The 12,824-nt window shown below is 47.4% G+C and overlaps 1 protein-coding gene across 2 annotated transcripts in view; it reads left to right on the top strand.

Annotated features, from left to right (window-relative positions):
* AHCTF1 (AT-hook containing transcription factor 1) overlaps nt 1-12,824 on the top strand; it is a 564,884-nt gene that overhangs the window by 247,922 nt on the left and 304,138 nt on the right. For both annotated transcript variants that reach the window (XM_029593945.1, XM_029593946.1), the window contains exons 18-19: nt 3,453-3,576; nt 4,603-4,659. In XM_029593945.1, coding sequence (XP_029449805.1) covers nt 3,453-3,576; nt 4,603-4,659 — 181 coding nt within the window. The remainder of the gene's footprint in view (nt 1-3,452; nt 3,577-4,602; nt 4,660-12,824) is intronic.

Here is a 12,824-nt window from a genome sequence, read left to right on the forward strand (position 1 = left end):
CTCAGCTTATCATAACAAGATAGGAGATGCACCTATAGCCACACAACCTCTTGTCAGTAGATTCATGAGAGGTCTAACTCACATTAAACCACCAATTCGGCCTCCAGTCACACAATGGGACCTGAATCTGGTTTTAACAGGATTAATGCGTTCTCCTTTCGAACCCATAGATTCCTGTGATCTTAAATTTCTCACATGGAAAACTATTTTTCTCATAGCCATTACATCAGCTAGAAGAGTTAGTGAGTTACAAGCACTTGTCACGTATGAACCTTATACAAAGTTTCTCCATGACAGAGTGGTTCTTCGAACACACCCAAAATTCCTTCCTAAGGTAGTTACGGAATTCCACTTAAATCAAACAATAGTTCTACCCACATTCTTTCCAAGGCCTCACTCTCACCAAGGGGAAAGAGCTTTACACACTTTGGACTGTAAATGTGCATTGTCTTTTTATTTGAATCGTACTACGTCCCTCAGAAAATCCAATCAGCTTTTTGTCTCTTACGATCCAAATAAGCCAGGTAAAGCAGTGGGAAAGCATACTCTATCTAATTGGTTAGTTTGCATACAGTTTTGCTATGAAAAAGCAGGCCTTCCTCTCCAAGGGCGAGTATAGGCACATTCAGTAAGAGCAATGTCAACCTCAGTAGCACATTTTCGTTCAGTGCCAATCATTGACATTTGTAAAGCAGCAACATGGAGTTCTCTTCACACCTTTGCAGCTCATTACTGTTTGGACAAGGAAGGACGACAAGATTTTCAGCCTATGGACAATCTGTCTTAAAGAACTTGTTTCCAGTTTAATCCCAACTCCTTCTACAACCAACCTGCTGTGATCGTCGGCTGACTCATTTCCTCAAAAACGCATCACTGCTACCTGCATGGACAATGCCTCAGCCTCTAGCTTGCTAATCACCCATATGTGAGGACTAGCATCCTGCTTGTCCTGGGATAAAGCAAAATTGCTTACCTTGTAATAGGTGTTATCCCAGGACAGCAGGATGTAGTCCTCACGGAACCCACCCGCCACCCCGCGGAGTTGGGCCTCAGACTTTTATTATTTTACTTTGCTAACGCTTATTGCTACATACCAGACTGAAGTGAGACCCCTGTGGCAGGGAATATCATGGCATGCCGGGCATGCTCAGTAGCCCCAGGCTGCCAGTTAAAAGCTTCTAGAAACTTTGCCAGAAGTTTTTCCCGCATTAGGGCTCCGTGAATGACGTCAGCCATATGTGAGGACTACATCCTGCTGTCCTGGGATAACACCTATTACAAGGTAAGCAATTTTGCTTTCTCTTGAATATAATTTGTTCGAGACTTTCATTTAATGTTTGCTAATGAAAAATGAAAGGTGTGCTCCCATGTTTTTTGATATAGGAAGTTGAAGTTGCATTTTGCAGTTCGTCAGCATTTTAATGAAAATTCAAAACAACAAAAAAAAATTATCAACATAAAGTGGTATTTAAAATAAAGTGACTCTTCACCAAAATTTTCTGAGTTCGATTGATACACAAACTCTGTGAGTGTGGGTCCTACATTTAATGATACATTCACAGCTTTTTGATGTCAAATATGGCTATTTAAAATGATTATAAAAAAATATACCAGTTAAACCAATCGTATATTGTTTGTGTTACCACTTAAAGGTTTTCTGGAATACATATAGTTTAATTTGGGCGGTGTTTGTGATTGCTTATTAAGTAAACATTCTGCACCAACCCTCAGCTTAGGACTCCCTATATATCATGGCTAATTTAGCCCTGCTTGTCAATGAAGAAATCCAGGTTTGCTTGTTATAAATGATATTCTCTGTAGACATCATGCTAAATACCTACCTGCCTCTTTGAAGAGTCGACTACCTACTTAGAATTAGCTCTAAAATTAACTGAGGCAGCTCACGATGCAACATCCTCGTGGGAATTCTTGCATATGCTCAGTAGAGCAAGAGCTCTACTAGCTGAGAGAAGTCCATTGTCACCCACATGTCACGGCAATTCATCCTGCTGTCTGCTGAGAACATCGTTTATGGCAAGCAAGCTTGCTATTAAGCTTAGTGCTTTTTTTTTTTTTTTACATCGGCCTTTGGGAATTCTCGAACTTTCAATTAAACAGCTTGGTGTCATTTTATCCAATTGTCATGTTGACTGTTCGAATGTTATGTTGCTCATTTCTAGGTATGCTTTTGGTAAATTGTTGCCCCTGCTTAAAAATTTAATAAATTAAATTTTAAAAGTCAGCTTTAACCATATGCAGAATTTGCTGTTTAGATTAAGATGGGATGCAGCTAGGGTGGCCAACCTTTCCACAGACTTGGACTGGACACGAGGGGGAGGGATTACCCTCATTTGCATAAATTTGTTCCCAATGGTCTTTAACCTGCATTCGTATTAAGTACCCGACAGTTCCTGCTATTCATACTCTTACTCACATACACACATTCTTTCTCTCATACACACAGACAAGCATATGCTCTCTATCTCCCTCTCTTTCCGCCCCCATTTAGACTGGGCCTCCCCATAGAAATTCACTTGCACCCACTGCCAACACAAACAATGCAAGTCTGACGCACCATCACCTTGTGTCTTCACAGCCTACCTGCAGGTGTTCCTCCATGGCATCCCTGCTTTATTAATCTCACCGACAGACCCATGAACTCCTAGTCCCAGTCTGTACCTCCTTCCATTGGCTGCATAGCACCATGGCTGATTGGCTGATGCATCTGCGCCTCACCCAAGGGAGTGAAATGATTGGCAGGATTGCTGAGTGAAGGTGTCTTCTTTCTTTAGCCACTTTAATTGGGCTAGTTGGAGTCTGCCGATCACACCCTTTACTTCTGAATGCCAAGTTAGGCAAGGGTCTGTGTAGCAGACCGGACATTACAGTGTCTGGTTACCTTTGTAATCGACACTGTACAATTAACTTAAAAACCGGTCTGTCCGGTCCAAAACCGGGAGGTTTGCCAACCTAGATGCAGCACTAAATGGAATTGGTTGGTTTTTACGAAAAATGATAAGATTGACAAATATTCATGAAAAAGAAATTTAATAGTTAATTCTCATGTGGTTTAATCTAGATGTCAAGAAGGAATGTATGAACCAAGTATTCCTGAAAGGGACACGATAGTTTTACGGCATATAATAGGGAGTCACGTGTGCCAGGAACAACAGAGCAGTGATGTCAGTATGATCCACTCCATTGTGAGGCATGGGAGATGTATTAGTAAAGCTGCCAAAGATGCCAGCATAAGAAAGATGCTTTCAGCAATAGGGAGCTTTCTTCAAGATAAACATTTTTTCTTGTCAGATTTGTGTATGTGACTGGTTCATCAACTGCCTTGAATCTGGAACTTAATGGCTATCCTATTAAGGAGGAAAAAAATGCAGTTTGAGTAAAACAGAAGAAAGATTTTGCATGATTTTAAAGTTCTTTTTTTTATATTATCACAGGGGGAGATGGAGTTCTGATTGTCTGATGATTGATGGAATGCTTTCCCAGTTAGGAGATGGTGTGGATAAGCTGTGGAGCAGAGATGAAGGTGGCACAGGGAAATATCCTCCTGCTACCCTACATGTAAGACTTTTTTTTGAGCCCCCAGAAGTTATATAGTTTATTTTTGCAGTAGAACTCTACAGACATCTATTAGCCAAGCTATTGCAGTAGTTGAAGTAAGAGAGGATTATATAGCTAGCATTTATATGCCACTTTTGCATTGTTTTTATGCAGTGAAACTTTATGCCTTCGGTATGCAGATAGTTTTGGAGATATTAAAATATGATATACCATAGTTAAGGGATTTTGGGTGTGTTTTTTAAAGTTATAAATGAATTTGATTTGACAGCCAAATGGGGGAGAGAGGATAACTGGGTAAGAATATTATTTTTTTAAAAATCATGTGTTAGGACAGTGCATAATTTAAGATCTGTTTGTTCGTCTGCAGCAGAACCCATTTTTTTAGATTTCTGTATTGTAATTGACAAAAATTGGGGCTGAATTTGAAGAATTTGTGAGTCTGCTGAAGAAAGGAGTAATTGTAAAACAGCAGTATGCTTGCTCTGACAAAACTGAGTGGAATTTTTCATGGGACATGCTTCTGCATCAGATAGCTAGTTTTCGAGGTTTATTTGAGATGTACATTTTTTTAAAGTTTTTTTTTTTAACCTTGGTGAGGCTTATCAGATTATATATAGATGACTGTGTGTGGATCTCTGCTTAGAAATGGTTAGAGGTTGATGAAGCAAAATTTGTGTGGAGGGCAGGCCCTTGGGGTGACATCCAGCTTTTGTACTTTTCAAAGTTGATGAATGATTTGTTTGGATAGTGGTGGAATGGGTATAGGAAAGGGAGCAAAGTTGGCAGTTTTCCCATAATAAATGCATGAGGGTTTGAACCAAGCCTATCTAGAATGTGACTTTCTTCTGTGTTGTATTTTTTTTTTTTTTTTTGTTTGTGGAAGAGGTATTAATTTTTTTCTCATAATTGAATGTCATTCTGGGACTGAATGATATAATTTAGTCCCATGATCATATGCAGTATACTTGTTTCAAAGGGGATATATGGACCAGACCTTTAATCCAACTCTAAATGTTTTCTTCACAGGCTCTTCTTGATCTCTACCTTTTGCAGAATGTTGAAGAAACTAGTAAACATGCTATTGTATCCTTTAAAAAATTTTCTGTTGACATCCTACAGAAGAAGATGAAATTACATTTTCTTTTAAGTGCATAATAATTTTAAATAACAATGGAAGTTACCTGTATCAGTGACTTTAAGAAGCTATTCTATGAAAATTTAACATTATTTGAATATTTTAATTGAGGTAGAGTTATGGATTAGGTACAGCATCTTACCAGCTGAAGATAATTGAATTCAGGGAAAAGTTTAAACTTTGATTTCCTAGCGTGTAGCAGATGGACTCGAAACAAGTGGGATATAGTGTGCTCGTGCTAGCAGTTGGAGACGGATCTGACGTCAGCACGGGTACATATACCCCCACAGGAAGTGCAGCAATTCAGTAATTTCTGTCTCCAAAGCAGTTTGGAGCTCCCTCACGCTCGCTGAGCATGTTTCCAAATTCTACACGACTAAATTCAAAGAAGAAACCTACCTGAAGACGAGCCCAGCACTCCTGCGGTGATACCAGTCGGTCCCTCCCCCAGTTGAGCTTCCCGAGGTGATTTCCGTGGTCCCTCGGAGGTAAGTGCCTTGGTCCGGTGGCCGGCTCGCGGCAGGGACCTAGCCCCCAAGTGAGAAGGGCTCGGGCGCGGCATAGAGGCAGCCTCGGTCCCGGCGTGGACTTGGCCCCCGAGCGAGACGAGTTTGGGTGCGGCCCAGAGGCAGCGGGTGCACTTCCTCGAGCGCGGCGGTGACGGTACTTACCCTCTCCCCCCGCAGCCGGAGACCGCCCGGGTCGCAACCGGGAAGCGCCGAAGACAAGGTAAGGCATACATCTTTACTTGGTCTCCGAGGACGTGAGGATTCGCAGAGTCTGCCTATGTGGCAATCCGCCACGGAGGTCGCCATTTTTCTGCCTGGTTTGTTAGGCGCCCGCTGTTAGGCGCCCGCTGTTAGGAGCCCACTGTTCGGCGCCCGCTGTTCGGCGCACATTGTTAGGCGCATGGTGTAAAGCGCACGTTCATAGGTGCCCGCTGATAAGCGTCCGTTCTTAGACGCACATGGAGCGTAAGAGCCCAGGCATCAGCGGAGCTGGCCCCTCCAACATCAGGCATGAGCCTCTGCTCGGCATGCAACCTCAGAGCCACATAGAGCGAGGAAGCAGACTCCCTATGTGCCCAATGTGAAGAGGCCCTGGGAGTTCCAGGCCAGGACCGGTCACAGCCCAGCATACTTGCCAGTTCCTCAGGGAACACCTCGGACCTAGCCGGCAGTAGTGAGCAGCTGGGGACCCCAAGGGACCTGGTACCCCTCAGACCAGATCCTGCTTCGCTCTCCTGGGTGGAATTAATCAAGGGGATTCATGCCTTTGTCTCAATGCAGGCTGCTCCCCGAGCGGGTCCATACATACCGGATGACCCGGCCCCTGGACCCTCAAGGCCTAGGCACGGCCACGCGCCACCCGGGACCCCCACTTATGGGGATTCAGATTGCCCTGAGGAAGACGACGAGTCCCCCGAGGAGGGAGAACTTCCCTCGGGGGTTGAACCATATTGGACCATGAGGTGCTTCTTTTTGAAAGGGGATCTCCCAGGCCTGATCTCTCAATGCCTGTCGGAACTGGCTCTTCCGGGCCATGATGCCCCAGAGGAACCTAGAATGAACCCCCTGTTAGAGGGCCTGCGCCAAACGTCTCACCATTTTCCCCTCCTACAAGTAGTGCAGCAGTTAATCGATCTGGAATGGAATACGCCGGAGGCCTCATTCAAAGGGGGTCGGGCCTTGGCTGGCATGTACCCCTAAGACCCGGCAACCAAGGAGAAGCTGGCGTGCCCCCAGGTAGACGCCATAGTTAGCGCAATTGTGAAGTGCACCACCATTCCGGTGGAGGGGGGGACGGCCCTCAAGGATACACATGACCGGCGCATGGACACCATTCTGATACAAGCCTTTGAGGTGGCAGCCATGTCCCTATGGATTGCGACCTGCTGCACCGTGGTGACACATTCCTGTTTATCACAGGCTAGGAGCAACACCCCGGGAGAAGAAATGGAATCAGCTCTCTCATTCCTCACTGATGCAGCCTCCGACCTAGTCCGTACGGCAGCCAAGGGAGTGTCCTCCTCAGTGGCGGCCAGGAGACAGCTCTGGCTACGTAATTGGTCGGCCGACTCCTCCTCCAAGATACGCCTCACGAGAATGCCCTTTGAGTGATCCCTCCTGTTCGGCAGTGACCTTGAGAAACTGGCCAATAAATGGGGCGCCTCTCCATTACCCCGTCTACCAGAAGACCTGTCAAGGAGGAACCAGCGCCCCTTCCCCAGACCATCCAGAGGTAGAAGCTCTCAGTGCTTCAAGCCTTACAGGACTCGCTACCAAGCACCTCGTTCGCAGGCCAGGAACCAGTCCTTTCGGCCTAAGCACAACAAGAGGGGAACCGGCTCGGGTTCGGGTCCCGGCCGTACCCCACAATGACAATCAGCCGACCCATCCGGGGGTCGAGGCCATAGGGGGCAGGCTATCCCTCTTCTACCGCAGGTGGGTCGAGATTACCTCGGATCAGTGGGTCCTCGCCATCATCCGAGAGGGGTATTACCTGGATTTTCTTCGGCTTCCGCCGGACAGGTTTGTGGAATCTCCTTGTTCGCCCATCAAGAGGACGGCCCTAGAAGTCACTTTGCGGAGGCTCCTGTCCCTAAAGGCCATAATCCCAGTGCCTGCAAGGGAGATGAATTCTGGGCATTATTCCATTTATTTCATCGTGCCCAAGAAGGAGGGCACTTTCCGGCCCGTCCTGGACCTCAAGTCAGTCAACCGATACCTACGGGTCCCCAGCTTTCGCATGGAAACTCTGCGGTCTGTCAAAAATTCAGTACAGTCTGGGGAGTTTCTCACATCCCTAGATCTGTCAGAAGCCTACCTGCATATCCCAATCCATCGGGATCATCAGCGCTATTTATGCTTCAAGGTCCTAGAATAGCACTTCCAGTTCCGAGCTTTACCCTTCGGGTTAGCCACCGCGCCGCGGACCTTTACCAAGGTCATAATAGTAGTGGCAGCGTCCCTCACGAAGGAGGGAATCCTCGTCCATCCCTACCTGGATGATTGGCTGATCCGGGCGAAGTCACCAGAGGAGAGCCGCCAGGCAACCAACAGAGTTATAGCTCTTCTGGAAAGCCTAGGATGGGTTGTAAATTTGAACAAGAGTTCCCTACAGCCTTCTCAGTCGCTGGAATATCTAGGAGTCCGATTCGACACCCAGGAAGACAAGGTCAGCCTGACCTCCAAGAGAAGATCCAAGCTCTGGAATCGTCTGCAAGCCCTGCTGAGCGCCACTCGGCCCACAGCTTGGGATTACTTACAGGTCCTCGGCCTTATGGCATCCACTCTGGAGGTGATACCATGGGCGCGGGCTCATATGAGACCATTACAACGCGCCCTCCTATCTCGATGGAGCCCACGATCACAGAACTACACCTACCTCTACCAGCCAGAGTGCGGAATCAGATACGGTGGTGGTTGCAGCCCGGCCACATGAGCCGGGGGTCAAGAATGTCCTCCCCACCCTGGACCCTGCTCACTACGGAAGCCAGCCTGAACGGATGGGGAGCACATTGCGAAGAACTCACCGCCCAAGGGCGGTGGAACAGAGAAGAGTCGGGGTGGAACATCAACCGACTAGAGGCACGGGCAGTCAGGCTAGCGTGCCTGCGATTTGCCCACAGACTTTGCAACAGAGCGGTCAGAGTGATGTCAGACAACGCCACCACGGTGGCATACATCAACCGACAGGGCGGAACCAGAAGCCAACAGGTATCCCTAGAAATAGCCCCCCTGATGACTTGGGCGGAAGCAAATCTCCAGGACATCTCCGCCGTCCACATCGCCGGGAAGGACAACACCACGGCAGACTTCCTCAGCAGAGAAAGCCTAAATCCAGGGGAATGGCAGTTGTCGCCCACAGCTTTCCAGATGATTGTGGATCGGTGGGGGACGCCGGGCATGGACCTACTAGCGGACAGGTCCAACGCTCAAGTACCCAGATATTTCAGCAGCAGGCGGGATCCTCTATCCCAGGGGATCGATGCCCTGGTACAGCCATGGCCTCAGGGGATCCTGCTATATGCCTTTCCTCCATGGCCCCTGCTGGGCGCTGTTATACACAAGATTCAGCGGCACAGAGGCCTAGTTCTTCTAGTGGCACCGGACTGGCCAAGAAGACCCTGGTACGCAGACATGAGAAGACTACTGGCAGGGAATCCACTACCCCTGCCTCCACACAGGGACCTGCTGCGGCAAGGTTCCATCCTCCACGAGGATACAGCTCAATTCTCTCTTATGGTCTGGCCCTTGAGAGGGCTAGACCGGCAAGAATTCTGACTAACACCAACCGTGGAGATCACATATCACCTATTCTCCGTAATTTACACTGGCTCCCGGTGAAATACAGAATCCTTCACAAATCACTCACTCTAATTCACAAAGCCATCTACAATCATCTGCATCTGGACCTCAAATTCCCTCTCAATCTCCATAGCACCAACAGACCGACCAGAGAGGCTTATAAAGGAACCCTGCAGGCCCCACCTACAAAAGCTACACGTCTCACCTCGACCAAAGACCGAGCCTTTTCTACAGCAGGTCCAGCTATCTGGAACAACATCCCATCCGACCTCAGACTGGAACCCTGCCTCTTAACATTTAGAAAAAAACTCAAGACCTGGCTTTTCCGCCAGGCCTTCTCAGATCCGCCAGACACTCATTAGACGACAAAAAAGCCATCATGAACAATGGATCCCCTTACTATCCCCAAGCTCGATATAAGAGCCTACCCTGACTCTTAAAACAGCTGTTATCATTATCCTAAGCACTTCGTTCCTTAGTCTTTTTCTTTCCAGCAATCTTTGCTTCCAAGTTTTACCTCCCTTGTTGAATGTAACTTTGTTCTTCCTGTTACCTACGGTTTCGTTACAGTTCCCCCTTTTTGATGTAAACCGACCTGATATGGTCCCTACCATGAAGGTCGGTATAGAAAAAGTGTTAAATAAATAAATAAATAGATTGAAGAAACGAGGAAACTCGGGGCCGGTAATAGATACCCTCCTCCGAGCACGCAAGTTCTCCACATCCCTAACATATATAAGGATCTGGAGAGTATTTGAAGCCTGGTGTGAAACTCACGGCACCAATCCACATGCCGCTAAGATCCCTATCATTTTGGATTTCCTGCAAGATGGTCTTCAGAAGGGTCTGCCCCTCAGTTCCATCAAAGTTCAAGTGGCAGCGCTATCCTGCTACGATCCCCGGAGTGACGGCAACAGCATCGCCACACACCCAGATGTTTCACGTTTCCTGAAAGGAGTCAAACACATTCGCCCGCCACTGAAGTGGCCGGTGCCCCTGTGGAACCTCAACCTAGTGTTGGAATTTCTAGCGGGATCCGCCTTCAGACCCCTTCGAGGCCTGTCTCTCCGTTCGTTGACCTTGAAGATGGTGTTCTTGCTGGCTGTATGTTCAGCACGCCGCATCTCAGAGCTACAAGCACTGTCCTGCCGTGATCCGTTCCTCAGAATCACTCCAGAGGCTATCCATCTTCGCACGGTTCCTTCCTTCTTACCCAAAGTAGTCTCACAATTTCACCTCAACCAAACCATATCCTTGCTAACCACGGAAGGTTTGAAGAAGTCAGAAGAAGGTCGAATACTGCGTCATCTCGACATCGGCAGAATACTGGACAGATACTTGGAAATGTCAGAAGCAGTACGAAAGACGGACCATCTGTTTGTCCTTCACAGCGGGAAGAAGCAAGGAGAAGAGGCCTCACGGCCAACTATCGCCCACTGGATCAAAGAAGTTATCAAGGCAGCCTACGTAGAGGCGGGAAAACCACCACCTCTACAGGTCAAGGATCATTCTACCAGAGCGCAAGCAGCCTCTTGGGCAGAAACTAGGATGCTGTCGCCTGCAGAGATATGTAAAGCGGCGACGTGGTCCTCCCTCCATACCTTCTCCAGATTCTACCGTCTGGACGTTCTGGCCAGGGAGGACACAGCATTTGCGAGGGCAATCCTAAACAGACCTTGGGCAGCCTCCCGCCCAGTCCGGGAGTAGCTTTTGTACATCCCACTTGCTTTGAGTCCATCTGCTACATGCTAGGAAATGTTGAGATTACTTACCTGATAATCTCCTTTTCCTTAGTGTATGCAGATGGACGCAGCATCCTGCCCGGCTGCCGGTATACATGGGGATTCGCCGACTCACGGTAAGCCATGTTTTTCTTATATAGGGCGTCCACCCTACCGGGTGTCGACGCCTTTCGGTTGAGAACACTGGCGGTCTCCAGCTACTATCAATTGGTCAGGGTAATCCTGTTCATTTAATCGATCGGTCAGTCACACATATATCCATAAAGCTTTTTTACTGAATTGCTGCACTTCCTGTGGGGGTATATGTACCCGTGCTGACGTCAGATCCGTCTCCAACTGCTAGCACGAGCACACTATATCCCACTTGTTTTGAGTCCATCTGCATACACTAAGGAAAAGGAGATTATCAGGTAAGTAATCTCAACATTTCCTCTGCACTCAAGCAGGCCAGTCCACACTGGAGATCGAGACAGAGATAACAGACTCGCTGACATTACTGACATATAGCCCTGCCTCGACATCAGCCTGCCGGTATTTTCCATTTCCAGCAGATGGTGGACATGCATCTCTATAGTTTGGATTGCCTATTAAAAAAATAAATAAAGAGAAGAGCGAAACTGATGTGAGGTCCTGAGGTGAACCCACTCTGGGGTTTTCTCTGAGTGGTTGAACCTCTGTGCCTTGTCAGGTTTAGGTTCAAAAAAGGAAGAGGAGGAATGGTGAACTCAGCGGTATAGGCTTGATTTGATTTGACATCTACACACAGTGCATTTTGTGTTGTGATTAAAGAGGCAGTGATTACTGTTTGCAAGTGTAGGTGGGCATGAAGGGGAGAAGGGAGCAGAATAAGGGGCCTAATAAACGATTTAAAATACGCTTTAGTGCCCCTTCCCTTACCCTTACTGATGAATACAGGTTTTACTAAAGGGTGTTCTCTGAGAACACTGCATGGCAGTCCTCACATATGGGTGACGACAGATGGAGCCTAGCACAGAACTATGATATGAAAGCTTCTAGAAACTTTGAGTTTGCCCACTGAGCATGTGCAGCCCTGGCAACTCCCCCACAGGTCTCCTCAGTCTTATCTTTTATGCAGGTTGTAGTTCCTTTCTTTCTCCTCAACTGCTGTAATGAAAGTTCTTGGAGCTACAGTAGCTGTTTTGCACAGGATTTGCAGGTCGTTTTTCACCCTATAGTCCTCTAGGTAGTTTTTTTTTCTTCATATTTTAAGTTCCTTTATTTTTCTCTTGGCTGCTTGATGCACTGGTACTGGCACTCCAGGGCATAATCTTAATTTTTTTTTTGCCCCACCAGTTTATTCGACTTGCTTATTTTTTGTATGATGCCTCGGAAGGCTTTTGGCTTAAGTAAGTGCTCCCTGTGTGACCAGCTTAGGTCTATCGAGCTGCATAATTGGTGGGTGCTATATCTGGGGTGTCGATCATGACTTTCTGGAGCTGCTCCATTGGTGAGGCTATGACCCTAAGAGGGCATCGTTCCGAGTAGAAGCTCCTACACTTCAGGAAACTTTAGCCTGGCCAATAGGCTTCTGCATTGGAGGCATAGACATTGAGGGACCCAGTAGCTGAAACTGGCATCAATGGTACTTTGACAGTAGGGTGATATCATGTCCCCTCCCCCTAGTTTTTACATACCAGGAAGGATTAAGAGGCATCGACATTGGATTTATGCACAGTGCTAGAAGAGGATGCATTTTGATGGCAGCCATAGTTCTCCCCAAGTATTCCCATGGGGGAGGTAAGCTCATCCTTGTTACAGTCCTGGGATTCACATCGATCATCAAAGTCCAGGTAATTGTTTCAGTTCTAGTGCCAAGGAAGACATGGGCTCCCCTTATGTCTCCAAGTCTGTGCTGGCATCAGCAGTTTCGAGGATGAACTAGACAGAAAGTTCCAGGAGGTCTTGGAGCTTAGGCGCAGAGCATTGATGTACAGGCATCAATAACCAGTCCCTTCAGATGTTGCTACACTAATGGGAATCTGCATTGGGTGCCGCGGCATCTTTATAGTTCATTGGTGAGGAAAGCTCCCCCATGCACAG

This window comes from Rhinatrema bivittatum, chromosome 3 (assembly GCF_901001135.1).
Source record: "Rhinatrema bivittatum chromosome 3, aRhiBiv1.1, whole genome shotgun sequence".
Taxonomy (NCBI): Eukaryota; Metazoa; Chordata; class Amphibia; order Gymnophiona; family Rhinatrematidae; genus Rhinatrema; species Rhinatrema bivittatum.